This window comes from Bos indicus, chromosome X (assembly GCF_029378745.1).
Source record: "Bos indicus isolate NIAB-ARS_2022 breed Sahiwal x Tharparkar chromosome X, NIAB-ARS_B.indTharparkar_mat_pri_1.0, whole genome shotgun sequence".
Lineage (NCBI taxonomy): Eukaryota > Metazoa > Chordata > Mammalia > Artiodactyla > Bovidae > Bos > Bos indicus.
The window spans coordinates 11,120,132-11,146,469 of NC_091789.1; the positions used below are offsets into that span (position 1 = coordinate 11,120,132).

At 36.2% G+C, this 26,338-nt stretch overlaps 1 protein-coding gene across 1 annotated transcript; it reads left to right on the top strand.

Annotated features, from left to right (window-relative positions):
- The first annotated feature begins 23,934 nt into the window (after positions 1-23,934).
- On the top strand, positions 23,935-25,920 carry PRR32 (proline rich 32). The gene is made up of 2 exons (XM_019956421.2): positions 23,935-24,106; positions 24,890-25,920. Exons 1-2 carry the CDS (start codon positions 24,087-24,089, stop codon positions 25,755-25,757), a joined length of 888 nt encoding a protein of 295 aa, XP_019811980.2. The 5' UTR covers positions 23,935-24,086; the 3' UTR covers positions 25,758-25,920.
- Positions 25,921-26,338: the final 418 nt, after the last annotated feature.

Genomic DNA, 26,338 nt, shown 5'->3' on the forward strand with positions numbered 1-26,338 from the left:
TCCTTCATTGTGCACAACTTTTAAGTTTAATTAGGTCCCATTTGTTTATTTTTGCTTTTATTTCCATTACTCTGGGAGGTGGTTCATAGAGGATCCTGCTGTGATTTATGTCAAAGGGTTTTTTGCCTATATTTTCCTCTAAGAGTTGTATAGTTTCTGGTCTTACATTGAGATCTTTAATACATTTTGAGTTTATTTTTGTGTATGGTGTTACAAAGTGTTCTAGTTTCATTCTTTTACAAGTGGTTGACCAGTTTTCCCAGGACCACTTGTTAAAGAGATTGTCTTTTCTCCATTGTGTATTCTTGCCTCCATTGTGTATTCTTGCCTCCTTTGTCAAATATAAGGTGTCCATAGGTGCATGGATTTATCCCTGGGCTTTCTATTTTGTTCCACTGATCTATATATCTGTCTTTGTGCCAGTACCATACTGTCTTGATGACTGTAGCTTTGTAGTATAGTCTGAAGTCAGGCAGGTTGATTCCTCCAGTTCCATTCTTCTTTCTCAAGATTGCTTTGGCTATTCAAGGTTTTTTGCATTGCCATACAAATTGTAAAATTATTTGTTCTAATTCTGTGAAAAATACCGTTGGTAGCTTGATAGGGATTGCATTGAATCTATAGATTGCTTTGGGTAGTATACTCATTTTCACTATATTGATTTTCCCAATCCATGAACACAGTATATTTCTCAATCTATTTGTGTCATCTTTGATTTCTTTCATCAGTGTTTTATAGTTTTTTATATATAGGGAGTTAGTGATGGACAGGGAGGCCTGGAGTGCTGAGATTCATGAGGTCACAAAGAGTCGGACAGCACTGAGTGACTGAACTGAACTGAACTGATATACAGGTCTTTTGCTTCTTTAGGTAGATTTATTCCTAAGCATTTTATTCTTTTCGTTGCAATGTCAGTTTTTAAATTTTTTTATAGAGAATTAAATCATGTTAATTGTTGAAATGGTGCTTGCTCTTTTGCATAGCTACCAAATTCTGAAATAATGTGATGAATTTAAGAAATAAATGCTGAATGTTTACTCTCTGACAGATGCTACATAAAACAGGATCTCAAAAACATCTCATGTAATAAATATATATGTTTGGATGGGGTCTTAATAAGAAGTCGATTCTTAAGAACAAAAAAAAGTTGAGAGCTGTTCATATCATTAAATACCCTGCTTTGGTTAAATTGTATTCTCATATAAGAAATTCATTGTTCAAATCCTTGACATTTATTACTATACTCATATGTACTTCTTATACAATTATTTTGTCTCTCCAGATAGATTACAAGGTTTTTGAGGGCAAAGACTATGTCTGTTGTAAATGTTATGGAACTTTTCAATCACTCTGTTTCCTATGGATCTGAAGTGTCCAGAAACTCATAGAAAATGAGTTTATTATTTGGTTGCATACCTACCCAAAAGCATCTGAGCATAAAGGTAGGACAGAGTGCTTTTTTCTTAGATTTTTATGTTCAATTTCTTCAACTAACTAAGATGAACCTTCTAGGAGCTACTTTTTAAAGTCATTGGGATTTTCAACAAGTGCCTCTCAAACGGTAGTTTTTAGCCCTCAGTGAATCCATGTTTTGCATTTCAGTCTCCTCCTTGTTTCGTAACTCATGAAGATGGAAAGCACTGTAAACAGCTTACTCTCTCTTCATTTGTTTCTCATTACATGTGTTACACAGAGATCAGTGCTTTGTTTTGTATTTAATGAGGTGTCTGCAAAATCATCATGGTTTTATATCCTCTATTACAAATTATAAACATGTGATTAGAATATTTCAATTTCTACAAAAGGAAGTCTTATGATGCCATGATTCCTGTTACACACCTCACTTAGCTGGCAGTAACAGAAGTGGGGTCGCAAGTTGGGAGCAATAATTTTACCCCTCTGAGTCATAAAATTTCAGAGCTGGATAAAAACTAGAACTCAGAAAAACTGTACTGTAAAGCCACTGGTAATAATTGCAATGTGCCTTACTTAGAAAATATATTCTGCCCTTTTAAGGGAGGAAAGTGTTTTTCACCTAGTTTATATTTAATGACTTCCTGTTATAGCTATTGAATTTTAAATGACAAATTTTGTCCTTCAGTTTTCACACTGGATAAAAGGATTTGGCACTTAGCATACATATCTATAACTCAACCAAATTTTAGTGATAAATATTTGATATTTCAGATAACATACTTAATGAGCTCACGGATGATTCAACTAAACTGTGCCATTTTTTCATTTGTGTATGGATTTTATTACCAAGTGCATACTCTGAACACCTCTCCCCTTCTTCCTTTTCTCTCCTGTCCTATCTCCTTCTTCTCTGGCAGCCTTTTAGTGAAGGTGCACATCTGCTGCCATAAACATACAAATTAGCACATCAATGTTTCTGATGGAAAAAAAGTGCAATAAGAGAATGTTTTGAAAGCAAGCCAGTTTGTCAGTAAATTATAAGCTTCATTACCATAAAACTCTAACAAATAGAACCCACATCTCATTAACTGAAAGCACAATATGACTGCAGCAATATTCATCTCCCCAAAGAGTGCTTATCCATAGGAAAAAAAAGATAAAAGTTTTGCTTAGAGTTGCCACTAATGACAGCATTAACTTTATTTATTAAAGAATGTCTAAGCATTTTGCAAAATGTACATTTTACACCCTCCCCTATCCTTTTTTTCTGATTTAGCACAGTGGTGGGTGATACAGTACTGGAGTTATATGATGGCTAACTTGATTCCACTTTAACATTATTCTAACTATGCTCTACTAAGGATGGAGACCAGTTGTTTTTTTTTTTTTTTTCCCTACAGACACTGCTTCTAACTGTGTATGGCTGGTAACATGTTTCCACAGTACATTTAAGGCCAAAATTCTGTTCATTTCTGTAAAGGTAGAAGGAAATAAATTAATTTCACTACTATATCCAAAATAGAAACTTACTTTCAAACCTAGAGTGTTCAATAAGTTTTGGAATTGCTTGGGTACCACTAAACCAACTTCTCTGTATATTATCTTGTCATGATTTGGAAACATTTCTTTAAAGATGTGCTATTGTGTATGTGATTCTGTATATTTAATAATGTTTTTTAAATTCTCAGAAAGCAAAGTTAGATTTGGTAAAGTTTTCACAAAAGACTAGCAGTTTTAGAGAGGAGAGCTAATCTTAAATAGCTCCAATTGCTAAAGAGTGCCACTTTTGGAAGGGAAATCTAATCCCAAATTAAGTAAGTAATTAGACTGACAGAAGGGAACAGAGAGTAATTAGGAATAAAGACATCGCTAGTATATGTTGAGTAAGAATGGTTTAGTCAACTATTTAACTATGGACCAAGTTTGTGAAAATAATAGATAAGAGCTTAAGTGCCATGATGTCTTATACTTGCTGGAAAAAACAGGGACAATAAACAGATGAAAGGAGACTGGTGATAATTGTTCAGGCAGGGTGATGTGTGCATGGGAGTTTTCTGTAATATTCTCTTTACCTGTGTGAGTGCTTGAAAATTCTCATATTTTAAATTTTAAATAGAGAAGAAGGATTTGAAACTCACATTGCATAAGGAGATCCAACCTTCCTTTTATCTGTTTTCTATTATGCAAGGAAAACAGGAAAGGCTGAGAGAGAAGCAGCCTTAACAAGGGAAAAGCTTACTGTGTTTCATAGCAGAGCAAGAGTTGGACCCTGAATGTGCCAGCTATTAGTTTTATGGTCTTGTGCAAATCTCTGAGCTTCTTTCTTCATTTATGAATTGGGGGTGATTATTCATACATCACAAAGTTGTTATGAAGATTAAACGGAATAAGATTTGTGAAAGTAGGATATGCACATAAGTCCTACATTAATGCTCTCCTCTTTTACCTGGAAGTAAGATTGGTGGGTCAAGCAAAAAATTTTAATTAAAATACCCTATTTATTTAGAATTTCAGCAAAATAATAATTTTTTATATAATGTCCCCTGCAATATTTATCTGCAAGTCAAATAAGTCTTGATGTCCCATATTTGAACTGGCAACCATACATGAAAGGGATACTTCAGCAAGTGAATAGTCTTGCAAAGCTTTGCCATAACAAGCATACTGTACTTCCAGATAAGAGTGCTAGCTATAGCATGAGGGTTAGCACCTAATCGAAGATTTGGCATTGAAAGAACATGAAGAGACTAATGAGAGAGAATTTCAGTGGAGTGATGACAAACCCAGAAATATGAGCAATTCCAAATCTCCAAGGGCTAAATATTGTTTGAGGTTATCCATGAGTAAAGGGAAGGTGAGAAAAGAAGAAGCATTCAGAAACCTGGGCTCCCAAAGAGGTTACAAAAATAAGAGGTTTCTGACTTCAGGGTAAAAGAGATAAATGTATTTAAGTGAAAATTATTCTCTCTCTGTCTCTTTTTGTCTCTGTGTCTCTGGCTGTCTCTCACACATAACATAGTTTTAACTTCTCTGTTCCTTCTATTGTTCAATTACTCATTGGTTTTTTAAAATATATTACTAGATTTCCTGTATCCATTCTCCTGAGAATATATCTATTCATGTTCTTAGCCTTCTTTTGGACTTCTAACAGTGATTTTAAAAAAATGAAAGCTCAGCCTTAGAACTATAAAATTGTGTGACTGAAAGCCTCAGTAAGCAATGTCCAAAAAAGATTAGAACACATAGTTTTGTTTATCAAGTAATGGAGTATGATCTCAAGTGAAACTAATACAAATATTTCTCCACTCTCTGTGTAGTATTACTGTTTCTCATGGCGGCCTAGTTAAACAAATCAATCCTTATCTACAGCAAATCAAATCTGTGCATATATTAATTTTAAGTTGGAATTTTAAAAAAGGAAATAAACAAACCCACAGCTGTCTTAAAGCAAGAAATTCACTTGAAACTCTACACACATTCATGAGCTGATATAGAAATAAAATACACACTGTTTGAAGCTGATATACAAATTTTAAATGCCCATTCGCTCAGTGAATCTCTATTATCAAGTACTATTGTGTGGAATTTTAGCCTGCCAGTACCCAAACATAAATTTGCTATTGTTCTCCATTTGTTTCATGTGATATTTAGATGCTTGCTGCCTTTATGTTTCATATACATGCTTTGTTCCCCCAAATGCTTGCATTTTCCTTCTTTCATAACATTCTAGAAACACCTAGTGGAATGTTTTACAAAAAATGCACAGTGACCAAAAACTTACTTAGAACTATCAAATAATGTTATATGCCTTCTCTTAAGTTGTCAGATAACATCTATCACAGGAAAGTCAATTTTTAAAACCAGACTCAGACTACAGTGAGGCCAATATGGTGCGCAGGGTGCATGTTCAATGAAACACTCATTCTTAGTTAAAGTTTGACTCTTTTGTGACCCTGAGAGCATGAATATCCTTAAATATTGCACCCAAGCTGCCTCACCCTAGTCTGAAGCTGTCTGTTAAAGTGCCAGCATGTCTATAACAGTATTTGTCTGTTGAAAATGACATGTTTAAAACAAAGAAATAAGATTTCTCCTGAAAATGTAAGAAGAGTACATCAAAGAACTTTGCCTGACTAAGTCTTGGTGTTCCTCGGACAGATCTCACAGTCATTCCCAAACATCTGCTGATCTTTGCCATCTGCTTTTGGCTTCTTCACATTGGACTGTTTCCTGATTGCCACCTGCTTGAGCAGCTCGTGCTTCAGGCCTTGTCATCCTTTACCAATTCTTGCTGTTCCTCTGGGACCAAGAGTAAGATAGAAGCAATCCTTTGTATTCTTGAGGCATTGCATTTAAACATATTTTTGGCATTTTTCCTTTTCTCAGATTTTCTCTTCATAGTCAACGTGTTTCACATCTCCAACTTAAATATTGAACAATGTTTATTCATAAATGCTAAAGTGAAGATAATAAAGCAATTATAATTAACATGATGATATTAAACCTGCGATACTACCTGACAAAATCACTGACCCACACCTGCTCATGAAGATGCTGGATTTGCTTCTGTAGTAGAAGGTTAAACACATTTCTTTCTTAGCATTCTTTTTATGCAGTGAAGATGCACTCAGTAAAATGGCATAAAACTAATTGTTGTAAACTAAGAATGAAGCTGTGATCTGGCTATTGTTACCCTGATGGGGAAAATGTGAGCTGTCATGATGGCATTATGTAAGGTTTTTAGTTTTCTCTGCTTTGTACTTTTGACCTTTCCTTTCTTTATGGCAGTATAAGATGATCCAGTCTGATCCTGAACATTTCTTGACCCAGTCTCCATGCAGCTCTGTCTTCAAGGGAACCTGGTTCCCTCATTGAAGAATGATCTTAGAAAACAAGATCTGGATACTACATGTGCTCTTTGCTACTAGGGTGTTATTGCTTCTTCTCATGAGGCAGGAAATGGATGGGCCCTAGGCTGAGCAGCTGAATCTGTCTCCTATAGACAGATACTCCAAGACAAAGATAATGATGGGAGCAAGGAGGAGCTGAGTGCTGCTGGGATAAAAGATAAAGAGATCAAGTATTTATCATTCTCAAAGTCAAGGAGACCTCTCAGAGGACACATGAGGAGAAAGTGGGGTCAAAAGGGAGGGGGTGTCACCCCATAAGGAGGGTTGTGAAGCTTCACATAGGCCTCTGCACTGGAATCTGTCTTGGCTAAAAGATGCACGCTCATATTGGAGAGGGACCTAAGACAGGTCAGGTATGTAAAAATATAATTGGGTGAAAGTAAACAGAGACCCAGAAGAACTGCCCTACTTAAATGATTTAACCACCTCTTACTGTGCTCCTCCTCATTAGGGAGGATGTTCATACCTTTTCTCTTTGGGCATGCATCTTGGTCTTGCTTCTATCTTAACTAAACTGTTTCTCTGTGTGCTCTCCCACTTGTTGTGTTATGTCTCTAATAATAAATCTGTTTTTACAGTTTTTTTTCCTCCTTGAGAAATTCATTTTTCAGTGGGGACAAGAGCCAGGGAAACTTTGCTTCTAACCTCTAGCCCCTGGTGGACTGGTGGCCAAGATTCCTGATTTTCACTTGGGCTACTCAGGTTCAATTTCTAGACAGGAAAATAAAGTTTATTCAAGCCACTGCACACTACTGTCTCCTCGAGATCATTCAGTTACAAAGCAAAAAGATATATATGTGGATAATAAACAATATGTATACAAATACCTAAATATGCCTTTAAAACTCCACTCATTTCTACAGTTACTTAAGTCTGCAACTTATTTTCTCACCTCCTCCAGTGAGATCATTTCATATATTTGTAATATAGTTAGCTGGTTTTGTCACTTTCTGCCTTCCACCCTGGGATTTCCTTGACCTCATAAAGGATGTTTTTTAAATATGCATACATTATGTTAACTCCTATGGTTAGAGTTTTGACAAAAAAGTAGTGTCATGAGTTCACACTTACAATATCATATCCAATAGTTCCTCTATTCTCAATAATTTTCTATGCTTCGCCTATTCAATTTTCTCCTCCCTGCAGGCCTCTGGTAACCACTGATTTTTCTGACTACTGTATGTCATATAATGGGAATCAAAAAGTATGTAGCATTCTTAGACTGGTTCCTTTAACTTAAAAATGTGCATTTAGAGTTCATTCATTTTTTTTTTTTACACTCTATTCTCAATTTTAGGTTTATAAGATCATTTTCTCACCATTAAGTAGCTTATAGAGTTTTGTTTATTTTTTTATTTTAATTAAACTAAGGAAATTCCTTTCTATCCTAGTACACCACTGCTCATAGTGCACAAAAACACTAATAGTTTCATTGTTAATTAAATGAAAAACTAACCTTTTAAATTTTTTATATTATGCCAAAGTCCTGGATGGTGTATATACCTATAGGTATATAACAGCACTTTAAGAGTATTTTAGGAAAATGATTAGTGTTACTAAATGAACTGGGCTTCCCTGGTAGCTCAGCTGGTAAAGAATCTGCCTGCAACGCAGGAGACCCTGGCTCAATTCCAGGGTGGGGAAGTTCCCCTGGAGAAGGGCCAGGCTACCCACTACATTATTCTTGGGCTTCCCTGGTGGCTCAGCTGGTAAAGAATCCACCTGCAATGTGGGAGACTTGAGTTCGATCCCTGGGTTGGGAAGATCCCCTGGAGAACGGAAAGGCTACCCACTTCAGTATTCTGGCCTGGAGAATTCCATGGACTGTATAGTCCATGGGGTCGCAAAAAGTCGTTCAGACTTTCACTTTCACTTTTCTCTATTCTATGTTGAAACTTTATCAAGAATGGATATTGGATTTGTTCAAATGCTTTTTCTGTGTCAGTTATATGATTACATGATTCTTAAATGCATTGATGTGTTGAATTACATTGATTGATGTTGAAATGTTGAAACAAACTTAAAAAAAAAAACTAGTAAATCCTAATAAGCATGGTGCAAAATTATTTGTGGACATGCTGGATTTGATTTCCTAATAATTTGCTGAAGATTTTTGCATCTATGCTCATGATAAGTAGCAGTCTATGCATTTTATTTATGTGGTTTATTACAGGTAATGTCTGCCTCATACATCAAGTGAGTTAGGAAATGTTCCCTTTCCTTGTATCATCTGGAAGAGATTGTGGGAAATTGTTATTATTTCTTTCATAGTATTTGGTAGAATTGCTCAATGAAACTGTATAAGATGAAGGCTTTCTTTTTTGGTAATTTATTCATTTTTGATTCAAGTTTCTAATGGATATATGCCTGTTTAAATTATCAATTTTTTCCTTGTGAGCACTGGTAGTTTGTGTCTTTCAAAGAGTAGTTTCAAAGGTTAATTTCATCAAATTATAAAACTAGTGAGCATAAACCTGTACATAGTACTTTTATTTTAATTTTAAGGTATTAGTAATGACTTTATTTTTTATATTATTGTTTTGTGACTACTTTTCTTCTGGGTTAGCTTGGCTAGAGGTTTATCAATTATATTGATCTTTTCAAAGTAGCAGCATTTATTTTCATTGATTTCCTCTATCATGTTCCTGCTTTCAATGTTATTGAAATTCTACAATTTTTATTGTTTCTTTCCTTCTGATTGCTCTAATCGTCAATTCTTCTTATTTCTCTTGCCTCCTAAGGTACAAGATAAGTTTATTGATCTTAGATCAGTCCTCTTTACTAATATATGCATTCAATGCTATAACTTCATGTGTAAGCACTGCTTTAGCTGCATCCTGCAACTTTTGATGTTATGTTTTCATTTAGTTCAAATTATTATTATTTTTATATTGAAGTATAGTTGTTTACAATGTTGTGTTCAAGTACACTAGCTAAAATTATTTTCAATTTCTCCTGAGACATTATTTGATACATATTTCATTTGTTAAATTGATTGAAATATTGAAGTAATGTGTTTAATTTCAAAATATCTGGCAGTATTCTTTTTATGTTTCTGTTATCAATTTATCATTTAATTCTGATATACTCTGAGGACTTTGTGTGATTCATATTCTCTAAAATTTGTTAAAATGAGTATTATGACACAGTACATGATCTTTCTAAATGTTCCTTGTGAGCTTAAAAAGAATATTATGCTAGTGTTAGTTGGAGTATACTGTGTGTGTGTGTGTGTGTGTGTGTGTGTGTGTGTGTGCGCGCGCGCGCGCATGCTCAGATGCTCAGTCGTGTCTGACTCTTTGCAACTCCATGGACTGGATCCCACTAGGCTTCTCTGTCCATGGGATTTTCCAGGCAAGAATCCTAGAGTGGGTTGCCATTTCCTACTCCATGGGATCTTCCTGACCCAAGGATTGAACTCACATCTATTGTGTCTCCAGTATTGGCAGGTGGATTCTTTTCAGGTCAACTGTATGCTTACTGATGTTATGCTTGCTTGATTTATCAGTTACTGAAAGAGTGCTGCTTAAGTTCCCCGCTATAACAATGAATTTGTCTATTTTTTATTGCAGTTCTATGAATTAATCTTCATATATTTTGATGCTCTGTTAGATGTGTACACATTATGGCTTGCTATTTGGGGGCAAGTTGACCCCTTATCATCATGTAATTCCATCTTTATCCTTAATAATTTTATTTTTTGTTAAGTGTACTTTGTTTGAAATTAATATAAGGAGCCTAATTTCTTTCATTTATTGTTACCACTATACATGACATGAGCCTTCCTCTCTTCATCCAAAAGCAATTTCAATTCTATACTAAAATAAACTCACATATATACATACACAGGCTTTGTACAACAATTTTCATAACACATTTATTAATAATAGCCCCCAGATGGAAGCAACCCCAAGGTCCATCAACAGAAGAATTGATTAACAACACATGTTACTTCCATATTATGAGAAACTATTCAGCAATAAAAAGGAATGTACTAATAAAATGAGCATTAGTTTGGATAAGTCTTAAAAACAAAGAAATTAGGCATAAAGGAGTGCATACCTAATGATTACATTTAAATAATATTTTAGTGATGGCAAAGTGGTCTTCAATGATAGAAATTAGAAAGCAGCTGCCTCTGAGTGGAGGGAGAATAAGCTGGAAAGGGACATGAAAGAAACTTCTGGAATGATGAAAATGTTCCTCTACATTTTGTTTTAGATGGTGATTACATAGATGTATACAACTGTCAAAACATCAAATGGAATGCTAAAGATGTATTTTAAGATCTCAGTAAAAAGTTCAGCTTCTGTAAATATATTTGTGCATTTTCTAAATGTGAAAGGTAAATAGTGAATTAAGCATGCTGTAAGACAAAAAAGAAAGAGAAAGAACAAAAGAGAATTTAAAAATAAAAAGAGAAAGAGTTAAACTGTTTATCATGTAGGATATTAGTTGAAGAATCAAGTAAGCAGTTTGTCAAACAGTAGATAGACATATTTTTGGTGGGATGACTAGAAAATAATATTTTAATTTCTTGTTCATCTGTGAGAGAAATATGAATCTTTTGCCTGAGTTTGTTCAGAGAGTTCACAAGAGTTAACTTACTGTCATTCATCAGGTCTTACCCATCAGAATGCACTATTTAGCAGTTTTATTGGCAAAAGATTATTCACTAAGTACTATATTTAGCTTAAGTGTGTTCATCAAAAGTTTTATATGGGGAGATTATGGGTAGCACTTTGATAATAATTAACTGTTTGTCTTTTCTCTCTTGATAATACAGAGACACATATCTTTTTAGTTCAGTCCATTCAGGCTGCTATAACAAAATACTGTAGATTATGTGGCTCATAAACAGCAAACATTTACTTCTCACAGTTTTGGAGGCTGGAAGTCCAAAAGCAAGGTGCTGAGTATGATGGAGTTCTGATGAGGCTGCTCCATTAAGTTGAAGACTGCCAAGTTTTCACTATGTCCTCACATGGTGTAAGGGATGAGCTAGATCTCTGAGACCTCTTTTATAAGGGCACTAATCCCTCTCATGATGACCTAATCACTTTCCAAAGATCCCACCTTCTAATACCATTACCATGGGTGTTAGGTCTTCAGCATATGAATTAGGGAGGGACATAAACATTTATATTGTAACACTTTCTCATTTTGGAGACAGAACTAAAGTCCAAATCTATCAATAAGCTATATTAAAGATGTTAATGGACTAGGTAACAGGCTTACAACAAACATGGTCTGAATAGCAGTATACCTAATTTCATCTGATAATGAACCCTTTGAATTCTGAATTCAGCTTCTAGAATCATAAAAACAGAAAGATGACTATATTAAATTCCTTCATTTTATAGATAGGGAAATCAAGTTTAGAGGGATAAAATGGCTCATTCCAATTTACATGAAAGAGTTAGTAGCATAACTAAGACTAGAACATACTCCCTCTTCTCTAAGTCCATTTTTTCTAATCAATTTTTGATATAACTCAAATTGGCATACTGCCTTTTTCACATAGTGCATTTTATAAAGCTTCCCTGGTGGTTCAATCAGTAGTCTGCCTGTAATGTAGGAGACCTGGTTTCAAACCCGGGTTGGGAAGACCCCTTGCAGAAGGAAATGGTAACCCACTCCAGTATTCTTGCCTGGATACACCCAGTGATGACTTAATGTTGAGAAATCAATTATGATTGATTAGAGAGAAGGAAGGGTAGCTCACCTTTGTTGAGGGGAAAACAAGAGCAGAAAAACAGGAAAAGCTTCATTAGAATAAAACAGTAAGAAATTAAGCATAATGAAATCCTTCCAACTAGATCAGTTTAGATTCTAACCCAGTCTCATCACTATGTCTGAATGATCATTACTTCTCAGTCTAGAAAATGATCTATATCCCCAATAAGAAACATTCAAAAGAGAAAGATAATGTCAATTTATAAGAAAACAAATTCTTCAACTCCATTTTGTAATCTTTGTACCTTGTCAGAATCCTTATTTTGATAGATAATTTTCTCTGATTTTTTTTTAAACTTTATATTCTCTATTCCATACTATTCATTTCTTTAGGATTGGGACATAAAGATGTGGTAGCTGTGTTACTAAATGCTCTAAAATGTTCTAAGGTGTTCTCCTCAAGATATCCACCCACAGTTGTTGATAGCTAACACTCCCAAATTCTCAATAACAAAAACAAATGCTATTCTCATAGCTATATTAATTACATTAATCTGGGAACCCTCTTCCTAAATGATATAACAAGTATATTGAATAATTATTATTTACCAGGCACAGTGCTAGGTATTTTACAGGCATTATTTTATTTAATTCTCACAACAATCTCATAAAGTTAGCAATATTATTATCCTTATTTTATAGGTGAAGAAGCTGACATTCAAGGAAGATAAATAACCTAGCTAAGGGCACATAGGTAATTCCTGAGCCATTACTCTTAACCATTACGTTCAGACATGGTAAGTGAAAATTTCAACAGCTTCCTACCTAGATAAATTAGAACATTTCTGCTTTTATCTTTTGCTTGCTAGAATATTAATTACAACTGGTAATTCCCATGATTCTAATCATTTAGTTAAAGGTGTTCTTCTTTTCTACTTGCCTCTTTTAAAAAGGGAAGAATTGATAAGTAGCATTAAAAAGGGGATTGGAAATACCAAATGTTATCTAAAATCACATCTAGAATTCACAATTAGTAAAACAACATCACAGTATTAGCTGGAGTTCCATCATAAATAAAATGTCAATAGATCAGAAATTGGAAAAATTAGGTGGTTATAAATTGCTTCTTCATAGTACTTGTCATCAGTTTGACCTTCTGGCAGTTGTCAGTTCTCCCTTTGTGATTCAGTAGCTTTTACAGAGTTGTTTTAAATTTCAGAATAAAACAAAACATATAAACAACAGAATAAACATTTATGGAGCTTGGCCTTTGACCAGACATTATTTTTTGTCTCCTGCAAAAGTCTCAGAAGATAGACATTTGACATTTTCTCTTTGAGTAGAGGCTGCTTTCCTCTGTGCTTCTTATCATTTTCTCTCACTACCTTCTATATCCTATCTGATCTTACACATAACAGAAAGCAAAAGATAGGTGCATATTTAGAACAGAAGGGTTAGAACAAAGCGAGAGCTTTACAACTGAATATCGCCTTTCATTCACCTTTCATCTTCTTCCTTCTCTTCATTTCCTTCTCTTGCACTTGCACATGATGTAGTATGAGCTATTTAAAGTCAGTGGCACCTTTTTCAAAATAATCTTCAATAGATGTGTGTGCAGGAGTGAGCAGTTCCAGAGACTTTGGTTAAAAGCATGTTTTCAGCAAAAATGACAATAGATTTGTGTTGTCTGACTTGCAAGCATGGAAGGTCTTTATCAGCAGACTTTGTAATTCTGGAGAATGCAGTTATAGCCCAATAATAGTATACCATACATTATTTCACATTCTCCAAAGAAGAATTCTTAAGATGTCTTTTGTTTAGTCAAATAATAATCTTGGCATAATCTCCTTTAGTATGTTTAACTTTTTAGACACTAAGTGTTTAGTTTTTATTTCGCATCACTGCTTCTGGGTTCTGAAATTAACTAAGTATGTATGTAAAACATATACCTAACAACAAACCAACCAATGGTGAGGTACTTAACCAAAGATAGGTGCCCTTTAACTATTTGACAGATATATGGAATATATCTATTATATGTTAATTCACGTATTAAGCTCACAGGGATGAAATGTAATGGCACACTTGCTTAAAAAATTCTCTTTGCTCCTTTTAAGTTTCAAAGACTATAGCATTGGTTTTGTCATCAGGTTATTGCTATGCAATGAATTTATATATAAATTACATTCAGTTCAGTTCAGTTGCTCAGTCATGTCCAACTCTTTGCGACCCCATAAATCGCAGCACGCCAGGCCTCCTTGTCCATCACCAACTCCGAAGTTACCCAAACTCGTGTCCATTGAGTCGGTGATGCCATCCAACCATCTCATCCTCTGTTGTCCCCTTCTCCTCCCACCCTCAATCTTTCCCAGCATCAGGGTCTTTTCAAATGCGTCAGCTCTTATAAATTACATTACATTCCCCCAAATCTTTAATTTTGCACTGTAATTTTTTTTATAACAGAAAGTTGAGTAGCATCATCTATGAATTCATCTAAGCCACCAGGAAGAAAAGGCTTTGCTAATGTATATTACATCTTAGCTTGGATTTGGAAGGTAGTTCAGAGTAGAAAATGTAGCTTCTGTTAGCAAATAATAGGGTGTTTGACATAATGAATACTGAGAACCCTATACTGGTGATTCCAAATCTCTCTCCTGTGAGTGATCCAAAGCATAAGACTAAACAAATATAATTAGGTTTTGCTGAGTAAAGTTATTATTTGTTTAAATGTTGTAATCTTCTTACTAAATATAATCTGAAACTTAATTTGATGACAAGTAGTAAATATTGAAAAGCAGTGTGAACTTTCATAAAATGTATCTGGTATGCAACCCCCTTTGATATTTTTTATATTTTCATAATTAAAACTTACTTCCCCTACTGTTTCCCCAAGTCTCCTAAAATCACAGTGAAAATTTCTTGGAAATACAAGGTGGACACAGCAGAAAATTAAACTTGTTATTTTAATCTTATAGAAATCAAACAATTGTGTGATAGAATGCATAGTAGATGCATACAAAGAAATTGTCTTCTTTTAACTGGGTAGCCAAGATCTTTGGGAAAATCTTTCTAGAACATTCACAACAAAGCTGAAAGGATCTAAATATAGTCATGGAGGATATTTTTGTCTCCAGTATAAAAGTCTGATGAATTTAGTAAAAACAGGAACAACTGCTTTTATGTACTGCTGATATAATACAAAATGTCATCAGAGGAGAATTTAAAGCAAATTGCAAGTCACTGTCAGCACTGAATAGAGAAAAGACTTTGGTTTCTTTCCAGAGCAGTTGGAAAACCTCCCAGTGGTCCTACAAAGCTGTAAGCACAAGCAATCCAGCAACTGGACATTCCATATGTAATGTTAGCTGAAGCTCCCTAGAGGCACTTGAGTCTCAGTACATAGCCTTCAGTCCAAAATAATCTGACCAGTTAAAAATACATAAAACAGAGTCCCCCCCACACACAAAAGGGAAGAAGAAAACAACCAAAGAAAAAATACCCAGAGGCATATAAAAATGAGGTGGCTTCACAGAGTGAAAACAAAAGGAAAATATGATTTTGAAGCCATGCAACGGTAACAATTCTCTATATGGTCTTAGCCAAAGGCCAAAGGTGAGTAAAAGGTCTGTGACAATTATCTGGGTTAATTTCACTGGAAAAACAACTCCTTAATTTCTAAGACCCTGAGGCAAAAGTTTCAGCTTATTTTAAGCTCAAACAGTCTGGATATTAGTTTAGATCTCTGATATATTTTTGTTTTAGAATAATGTTGCTGCTTAGTAAAATCACGTTCTTTAAAAAAAAAAAAATACAGAAAGATAAGGAATGAAAACAAAAATCCCCTGAAATTCTATCTGTAGTAGGTTTCAGGAATGAATTTGATTTGGGAGCCTTTTTTTCCCGTTCAAATCTCATTCATCCCTCAAAGTAGAGCTGTGGTTCTACCTCTTCTGAGCCCACTGTGATTAGACTGTTTACCTCTCACACATCTTTGCTTTTGATTAAGTTCTAAAAAAAAAATAATGGAAACATTCCACAGTTAGATATTCACCTGTTACAATTTACTTTTATTTTCCCTAAATGACAATAAGCTGCTCAAGTCAGAACATATTTGTATCTCATTTACAGTAGCTTATATAGTATTGTTAATACAGGAGACATTCAATGAGTCAAGAATTTTTAACTTGTTTTGTACTGATTTCTATCTGAAGGATTTATCAGAAGAGACCAAAAAAAGAATCTGAATCTTTTAATCAGGTTTGCAATTTCCTTGAGGCTTGGTAGCAACTTCATCATTTATATTAACTGATGCACATTTTAAAACTTTGGTTAAATAGGACATAAATCCTAAAACCTTTTGGTCTAGTACCACTTAATACTCTTAAAAACTATTCAGGACTCCAAAGAGATTTTGTTTGGGTGGGTTAAATCTACCAATAATTACCATATTAGAAATTAAAACTGAAGAAGTTTTAAAACACAGGATATAGAAGCACATATTTCATTAATCTCAAAGGAATGACATCACGTATCATGCAGCCTTTGGAAAACTCCACTGTACACTCGTGAGAGAATGAGAGTGAAAAAAGCAGATAATGTCTTCATATAATGATGAAAGGGCTTCCTATGTAGCACTGGTGGTAAAGAACTTGCTTGCAGTGCAGGAGACATAAGAGATGCAGGTTTGATCCCTAGGTCAGGAAGATCACCTGGATGAAGGCATGGCAACCCACTCCAGTATTCTTGTCTGGTGAATCCCATGGACAGATGAGTCCGTAGGAGTGCAAAGAGTCAGACATGACTGAAATGACTTAATACAGCACACGCACATATAATGATGAAAATATTTTGACCTCGTGGACTTTGGGGAAGGATCTTGGGGACCTCAATTTTCCCCAGACCACCCTTTCAGAACTGCTGCTCTAGATGAACTAAACTCAACACATTTGTTTGAAACTAATCGAAGTATTTGGAGGTTTATGAATCAAAAAGGAACTGAAGGCATAGGGTATGGTCAAAAGGATATTTTGCTCAAGTGCTCCTGTAGGCAGTTGGTTAGACCTAGAAGATACGAGTATCCACTTAAAGGCTGGATTTGTCCTTAAAAAGCTAGACTTCAAGGTTAAAAGGCCATCTAGTCAGTATTTCTCTATTGTAATCCAAAGACCTCCACATCAGAATCATTAAGGATTTAAACTGCAGATAACTGGACCTCACTACAGATCAACTGAATCAGAATCCTAGAGGTGGAGACTGGAAACTTGCTATTTTAATAAGATCCCCAGATGAATCTGTTACTCAGTAAAATTTAGAAACCACAGACAAATAAGTCAACAGGTCACCCAGACTATGCAACAACCCATACTTCCACTGGCTCTGGTTCAGCCATTTGCAGAATCACCCAGTACCTCCGGAAGGACTCATTACTTTGATTCAGATACTACTATCAGGCTGTAGAAACTTTAATACCTGAGTGAGATCCCTCCATTATTTTTTAGTAATCTTAGAAGAGACACTTTCCCATTACCTGGCCCTCCAGAATTGGATCTTTTTTTCTAATGAACTCTCCCCCTAAGAAGAGTATCCACATATCAGTACATTTCTTTGAAAGCTGGAAGTGGAGGATCTGAAATACTTCAAAAATAAAGGCAAATAGATAGCTCTTGAGCACTTGTGATTAACCAGGATCTTTGAACACACACTTATATTGGCAACAGGCAGACAGCATAATTCAGGCAAGATTTTAAAGTGGTATCTAGAGATGGACTTCATTATTATTTTGATTTTGAGTTTCATCAGCAAATTTTCCTGCACACTGAATTATAATCAGTCTATGAAAATGTTACATTTTCTCCAGCAGGCTCTTTATTTGACCACTTGAGGGGTGTGTGTGTGTGTGTGTGTGTGCGTGTGTGTGTGGCTGTGGTAGGGGTGAGGGTGGGGTGCAACTACTAGAGTGGGGGAAAAAAGTGAATTTTTTGTCTAAAGTAGTAAATCGCTCAGAGAATCAATCAATCAAATCTGCACTATCAGGAAACCAAACAATCTTCTTTTTGTTAAGACTTTTCATTCTAATCATCACAGGGGCTTTCAATGGCTCCTGGTGTGCAATACAAGATTCTGAAGTTCAATTAAACATATAGTCAAACACAAAAATGAAGACTCTTTATTCTAACACAGCTACTGCATTAAATACAACAATGCGTGAGATTCATGTATCACCAATTGAAAAGTTGAAAGCATTATACACCGTGGAGATTTTTTTTTTTTTAATTGTGGTTAATCCTCTCCACCTTAATGGTTCAGGAAATGAAAAATGGCCTTACGGGTAGATGAAATAGGTGACTATTTACACAGTGATATTTAAAATGTGTCTCCAGAGTCTTCTTTCCCTGAAATATCACCCATGGTTATATCAGCCTACATATATAAAGTGATTTGGGGCTTCCCAGGTGGTGCTAGTGGTAAGGAACCCCGTGCCAAAGACATGAGAGATGTAGGTTTGATCCCTGGGACGGGAAGATCCTCTGGAGGAGGGCATGCAACCCACTCTAGTATTGTTGCCTCTATCCCATGGATAGAGGAGCCTGGCAGGCTACAATCCATAGGATCACACAAAGTCAGTCAGACACGACTGAAGTGACTTAGCACTCACAGATGTAAAGTGATTTATACATTGCAAAACAATTTCATATAATTATCAAATTAATTTTCTCAACAGCCCTGAAATAGCTAAGAGGTCTCATCATCCTCATTTTACATATGTGAAAACTGAGTCAAATATGCACAAAGAAAGAGATTATATTTTAGTCACTTAGTTTGTAACAGTTACTTTTCACATCTGACTTAATATAATTCTCTTTATAATCCCACTTTACAAATGAGGAGAATGAAGTTCAGGGAAGTTAAGCAACCTGCCCAAGGTCACAAAGCCAATAAGTAGCAAAGCTGAGATTTCAACCCAAGTCTGTGTTCCTCTGATTTCAGAGCCAAAGCCTTTCACAGGTTGGCACATATGATTCATTTTTAATAAAGCTTGATAAAATGTTTTCAGCATGGATTTACATAGTCTTAATTATAAGCAGAAAGAAATTAATCTAAAATAGCTTTTGCTTTTTAAACCGAGTACTCAAGAAATTAAGTATGCCTTCAATTTGTTTGCATATATATTTATGTGTGTGTATTTATAAACTTATGGTCTAATGGGTTACTTCAAAGCAACGTTTTTCATTAACTTTCCTCATTTTACTTATTAGTCCATGTTTATATCTTAAATTTATAATATATACCAAGGTGAACATAAAATGCATTAATTTTACTTTTTAAGCAATATATTTTCCTAATTCATAAAGGTATTCTCCAGAGTTATCATTAATAATAGCTCACTTGTACAACTCTACCCTCCCAACACCCCACTTCACTCAACACACACACACCCACCCACCCCATACATGCACACAATTGACTCTGTTTTCACACTTGCTCCAATACTAGAAACCAGATGACTTAACCATGATTATAAGCTCAGTCCCACCACACCTTACTGCCATAGAAATAGTATGAGTAACCCTATATCTGCAATTTGAGAACTCAAAATCAATATAATTTTAACACTGGTAATACTATTAAAATGAATTCATTAATAATAGTCACTCAGTGCTGTCCTATAGCTAAGTTCTTTTCTCTGTCACCAACCTCAATCGCTCCATGAAAGGCTTTTCAGTCATCATCCTTCTGCTGAACTACCAGCAGATATGTAATCTTCAATTGTTTGCTGCATTTCTGCATGGACTGCATTTCTGAGATGTATTGCAATTTGGATGATTTCTTCATTGTGGAACTATATTAGGATGGATGTCAGTACGTATATCTCTTAAATAAACTAAACTCTGATCCAGTACACATGTTTTGATCTGAGCCACTTATGTGATGCACATACAGCTATAGTCCTGAGGCCGTGTGGTTGAATGAAAGAAATAGGGGTTCTGGTGTCAGTTTGCCTGTGTCTCAATATTGTCTGCTGTTTACTAGCTTTGTTGTTGTTGTTGTTCAGTTGCTCAGTTATGTCTGACTCCTTGGGATGGACTACAGCACACCTGGCTCCTCTGTCCTTCACCATCTCCCGGATCTTAGAAACAACTACTTTAACTTCTCCAGCTGTCTTTATCCTCATCTATAAAATGGATACGATAATAGTAACTGTCTTAAAAACTTGTGACTATTAAATGAGACAAAATATATCAAATATCTGGCACAGAGTAAGTAGTAGAAAAATCTGTTTCTTTTTCCTTCCTCATATTTTCTCATCTGGCATGCCCTACTGTTATTTAATTTCTAATTCTGACTCTCAGGATATCAAGAAAAATTAGAGTGATCTATGTTGAAGGAATTTCTGATAGCTTCTGATTTCTACAAGACAATAACTTGTTTTGGAGTCATTGCCATAAATGACGTGTTTTAAAACAATTTTTTTTAGAAGTCTGGAGCAAAGAACTTGGGAAAAGCAATAATAGCCTATTGATCTTCATACAAATAAGTCCAACAGTGAGGCATGCACTGTCAGTTGCTTTTGCCAGTATGGGTAGTGACATAATCTCATTATCACCTGTTCACCCTTGTCACTTACCACACAGAGTTTGCAGGACAGCTGGGGGCAGAGAGGACAGGAGTACTGCTTATAGTTACGCAACTGAATAATTCTGTCTGGCCCATTCTAGGGTAGTGCCATGCCTTCATTAATCTCATGCTTATTAATACACTGAATTAAATAGCAACAGATCCCTAAAAGTATGTGGTCTATCTTCTTGAAGTACTTTTAGACATCCTAAACTGAGAGCTTTCCACAGGCATAGCTACATTATATTTTGAAAGGGAGTTCATGGATGGCATCTTTTGACAACTGTCTCCCCAGAGATCAGCATGACAATCTCTTCATCACCTCCTTATTAGTCTGATGGAAAAAGAGAAAATCATCCTTATGTTTCCATCTCCTGGATTCTTTTTCTAGTGAGAGAGAAATGATGAATTTTAAATGATACTCTGTCTGCACTTACACATCTGTGAAATTTCTTTGAAAACAACCAGCAACGTCATTTTGGCAGGACAACCACATTTTTAATGACCTCATAATTGCTGGACAGAAGTAAATATATCCTTGTATGGTTCTCACTTATCATTTCAATAAAGTCCTCAAAATCTTTTGAGAGATATGTGAGTAATATCTAGAGTTGTCTCATGAAATCAGAGGTGATGGGTAATGAAAGGCATTTAGAACTTAGCCACTTTCACAACTAAGTTACTTTCTGGCAAATCTTCAACTTTCATTACCCATTTTTCCCTCCCCAAAACAGTTATTTAAAAAAACCAAATACGTATGTATGTACTGGAATAGGTTGCCATTTCCTTCTCCAGAGGATCTTCCCGACCCAGGGATCGAACCCAGGTCTCCTGCATCCGGCAGACGCTTTACCCTCTGAGCCACCAGGGAAGCCTATATATATATATATATATATATATATATATATTTACATACACACACACATACATACACTTTATTATTTCATTCTCAGAGCTCAGTGGATAACTAAAGTAGCCTAACAGCTTTGTGTCAAAGAGTCAGTTTTGAGATGATTCCTATTTTGCCTTTATAAAACCTGAGTGCCTTCAAATATTCCCTGCTGGTACAACTTTACTAATTATCTGGATGATCTTACTATCTTTAGAGGGTCCAATTGGCTCTTTATATTTATATTTCTGCCAAATATGAGCCCAGTTTGGATTAAAAGTAAACTACAAAATTCCAAATTTTCCCTTTCATTCCTACTTCCATGCCTGTTCTTGGCGTGGAATACCATCTCCTCCTCTGCCCTTGTATAATGTACACACCCTTCAAAACACAACTCAAACCCCAATACCACATGAACTATTTCACAACTACTTTTACCTAAAATTAGTTTCTTCTTCTGAATTTCCATTGTGGAAAATGACAGCTAATAGTCTGCGTCTATTCTTTTTTTATTGCATTCTTCTTACATAGATGTTTTTCTCTCTCCGCAGAAAGTTTGAATATTCCTTGAAGTCACTACCAATTTTGTATTTAACTTCTGTTGTATAATCCACACTAAACCAAATAGTGAATGCATGCAGAAGGTATTCAATAAACATTCATTGTATAAAAGCAAATAAGTTGCAAGGCAAAAATCTGAGCTAGAATCCATAAATATATAATACCTATTATGGTTTGTGACAATTCTAAGGTGCCATTGGTTTTATCACTATGCCCAGCTATTTGGCGTCTATATTACATTTCATTCTCATGTAATCCAATTAAGGTGATATTTTACTAAATAGGCATTTTTAGGTAAAAACAGCCAATGATTGCAATATTTTGATAATCATAAAAGGATTTCCTGTGGATTCCTTGCTATTATTCAGAAAAAAATGCAAGCTCTCAAACATAAACTATATAAATATGACTTACCAACTATTAGCAGGCATTAGCTCAAGTTTCATTACTCCCACTGATCTGGGAAGTGTTGAAAGGGCTTTAACACTCTATCACAATTATATTGCTAATAATAAGTTTTCTTTTATATAAGGACAAGGAAACAATAAGCTAAAGAAAAACAGAAACAGAATCTGGGGAATCAAGCTTTCTTAACAGTGAACCATGCTAGGCAAGTGAACAGATTCCTCTGGGAGAAGTTTTGGAAACATGCTGCTTTCATTTTTCAATGAGATAAAGAAAACTCAATAGTGTATAGACAGGGACAAGGTGCCCTGGCAGGAAGGTGTGGACTTAGAGACTCAAAATTTCTATTATGAGTTTGTTGCTTCCCAGAAGTGACTGTTAGTAGCAGTGCATACATACACATGCATGCACACATACATTCCACAGATAATTGAAACATATGCAAGCACACACACACACACACATATGTGTTATTGTTGGAATGCAGCAGCATATACAGCAGATTCTGATATTTGGAATAAAGAAAGTTATTTTAAGATCTTTGAAGCCTAGTTAGAACAGCACAAATCTTAGGTGAATTTAAGTAAGTGGGCCAAGTTTGGGGCTTTATCTTAAAGCAAGATTAGTACTTTTAGATGAGGGGAAGGTCATCATAATTTCAGAGCAATTAATCTGTAGATCATTGGCAGAAAATAAAAGCTGAGAAAATATACTTGCTTAAGGTAGGAAGGGGGATGAAATTTAGGCCAGAAGAACAGAAAGTACATTATGCAAAAAAAGTTATAAGGCAAAAATCTGAGCTAATATTTGTAAATTGATGCTATCTGTTATGACTTTTATCTCCCCTTTCACTTGCAGACAAGTTTCCAGAGCTCTAGTCTGGGAAATATGTCTACACATACACACAAACACATACATACACCATACTGAGCCAATAAACTGAAAGTTAGGATAAAGGGAATAACTGAAAGTTGAGGAACTAAAAACTAAAAGCCTATACGATTCTTAGAGGAATTTCTTATAGCGTTCCTCTTGTTTCATCTTCACAAGAAAACTCAGATTGCAAAGCAATTTATCCCCCCCACCCTCCATTCTTCTCCAAGTTAATAGTGGAAATTTAAATTACAAGATTAGACATGGTACTCTACTCAGTGCTTGTCATTTCAACCTGGAAGAAGAGATGTGATGACTACCTTTTCTAAATAAAACTTCAGAAAGAATTCTTAACAAAAGGCCATGCCACCATGAGTCTTCTAAAATCATCTTGCAATGTGTTTCCATCTGGGCTGCAACAGGGTTAAAGCAGGGAATGCCCTTAAGTTCATCTACTACTGTGCGAAAAGAAATCATACATTTAGCTTTAGAGGAGTGTCACAGAATTCTCCCCTCCTCCTCTTCCCATCTCCCTTTCTCCCTCCCTTCCCTAGCAATTGGTAACCTCAGAAAGAGGACTCCAAATCTAGAAAGAACCAGTTGGTTCCCAGCTTCATTCGACCTGCCAAGCTGCTCTAAGGAAGAAGCACCAGTCATTTCTCCAGACTGAGCTGGTCTGCGTGGGCATTCAGCTGGTTTTCTCCATCACTTCAAGAAGGCTTTCCTGATCAAATTCCTCCATGGCTTGCATTGAAAATGTGTAAGTACAAAACTGGGTGCAATTGTTTAATTTGAAGTCAAAAGGCAGTTTGAATTGTTTTCCTGTGTTAAGAGTGACAGGGCCAAGTGGGTTGCTGGGGATGTAGAAAGGGATCCCAGACAAAAGCGTGAAAGATATAAATTCAAGTGCTAAGAACACTGGAGTTTTAAATGTAATTTTGAAACAAAAAAATTGCAAATCCTTAGTCTAAAGTTTGGTGTTTAAATATAAAGAAATTCTTACTCTGGGGTGTGGTGTGGGTTGAATGAAAGAAAATTTTAACACAAGAGGGTATAAATGTTGAATGATGCTTCATGAAAGAGAAACAAACGGAAGTGTCTGTTAACATAACTAAGCTTTCTTAGACTTATGTGGAAGAAAAAAAAAAAAAAGTTTTCCCTCATAAGACTTTCCAGAGCACTCCTGTCAGAATCTAAATGATGGGTTTTAGTGGATCATATATCCTGCTTTGACGGAAAGGACTGGTGTTTCCTCAGCTTCCTGGTGTTTATCCAGCCTTGAGGAGGTGGGAATATAGGGAACGGGGTGGAGCCACAGGTCAGCCATAAAGGGAAACCCCAAAGCCTGAATCTCAAAAGGCCGCCTGATGAAGGGCAAGTGAATTGAACAAGTGTTTGCTGACTACACCCGGGAGGAGATCAGGCTCTCCCTTTCCCACGGTATATTTCATTCCCCAGCGAGTTCGATCCATCACGTATTTCAGATATTTTCTGGTCACCACATTGTCATTTTTATTAACTGATTGATTTCTGTTTTGGCAAGCCTTGGAGGGCACGCCCCTTCACCCACAGCAGTAGCTGCAGCTGAAAACGGGAACCGGGAGCCGAGGCCCAGCCTGCCCTTCCAGTGCCCGAAGGATGATGCAGGGTCCTGGGGCCACCCTGGAGTCCCGCTGAGACCGCCCTTCAAGGTGCTGAGCGATCTGGCAAGAGAGCGACTGGAGCGCCCCTCAGAGAGAACAGGATCTTGCATTCCTGTCGATGGCTCGAGAGCTCTCAAACCCCCGTATGGGCCACCACCTGCTGTTGCCGAAGAGCCCCTAGCAACAGGAGAAGTAAATAGCTCTGAGGGACCGGCAGGCTGGAGGCAGAGCGGGCAAGATTCTATTAACAACGTGTCCCAGGAATTCTCTGGCAGCCCTCCCGCACTGATGGTGGGGGGAACAAAGGTCAGCAATGGGGGCACTGAGAGAGGTGGCAGCAATGCAGGGTTATATGTGGCTTTGCCACGGGGTCAAGGATTCTTTCCATCCAGGGGCCCTCAAGTAAGAGGCCCTACACACATCTCGACCCTTAGATCGGGGATAATGATGGAGTTGCCTCCAGGAAGCACGAGAATGACGGGAAAGGAGAGGTTGGCTCGTGTTTCTTTCCCACTGGGAGGCCCGCGGCACCCTGTGAAGAACTGGCCAAGGCCTATGCCCTTGGCCTCCAGCACTACAGGTTTAGGTTCCCGCACTACTGCTCATTGCTTTATTCCTCCTCGACCTCCGAGTTTCAATCCGTTTCTGGCTATGCCTATGGCTTTTGCTCCTCCCCCAATATTTGGTCCTCCACTGCCTTCCTGTTTTGCCGATTTCCCTTCTTGGGGAATGCCTGCTCCTGCATCCTCAAACAGAGAGAACAACTGATAGCAGAAAAAAAGAAAAAAAAGGAAGGAGGGGAAAAAATGTTGGAAAAAAATTGATGAAAGTTACTCATTTAAGCTTTTATATTTGAAACCCTCTACCCTCTTTACAGGCACTAATGTGCCTTACATACTTGGAAATTCAATAAAGATTCTAAACTTTGAAATACTGTGAATTATTTTTCAAAATGCCACTCTGGGGGCCAAAGCCTTGGATTTCGTTTTCACCTTTTAAGGAAATGAAAGCAGTTATGTGCCAGTGTTTTCTAAATAGCTTAGTTGAATCCCCACCACTAACTTGCAGCTGTGACTATGGGTTCTTGTTAGACTTGGCCAAGTCTGGAACAGATAATTCCTACCCACCTAAAGCTATGGGGGTTGCTCAGTGTAGAATGGGTAAATGAAGATAAGGTCCAAAAGGTAGACCCAAGTCCAGATAATAGAGAAAAATGCACAAATGCTAAAAGATAAGACTGAGGTGAAAATAATGGGGCCAACATTTCATTGGAAGAGTTCTACATCATTGCTTCAAGCATGAACCAGTGTTTGTCTCTCAACATTTCACCAGTGCAAGTACATAGTATA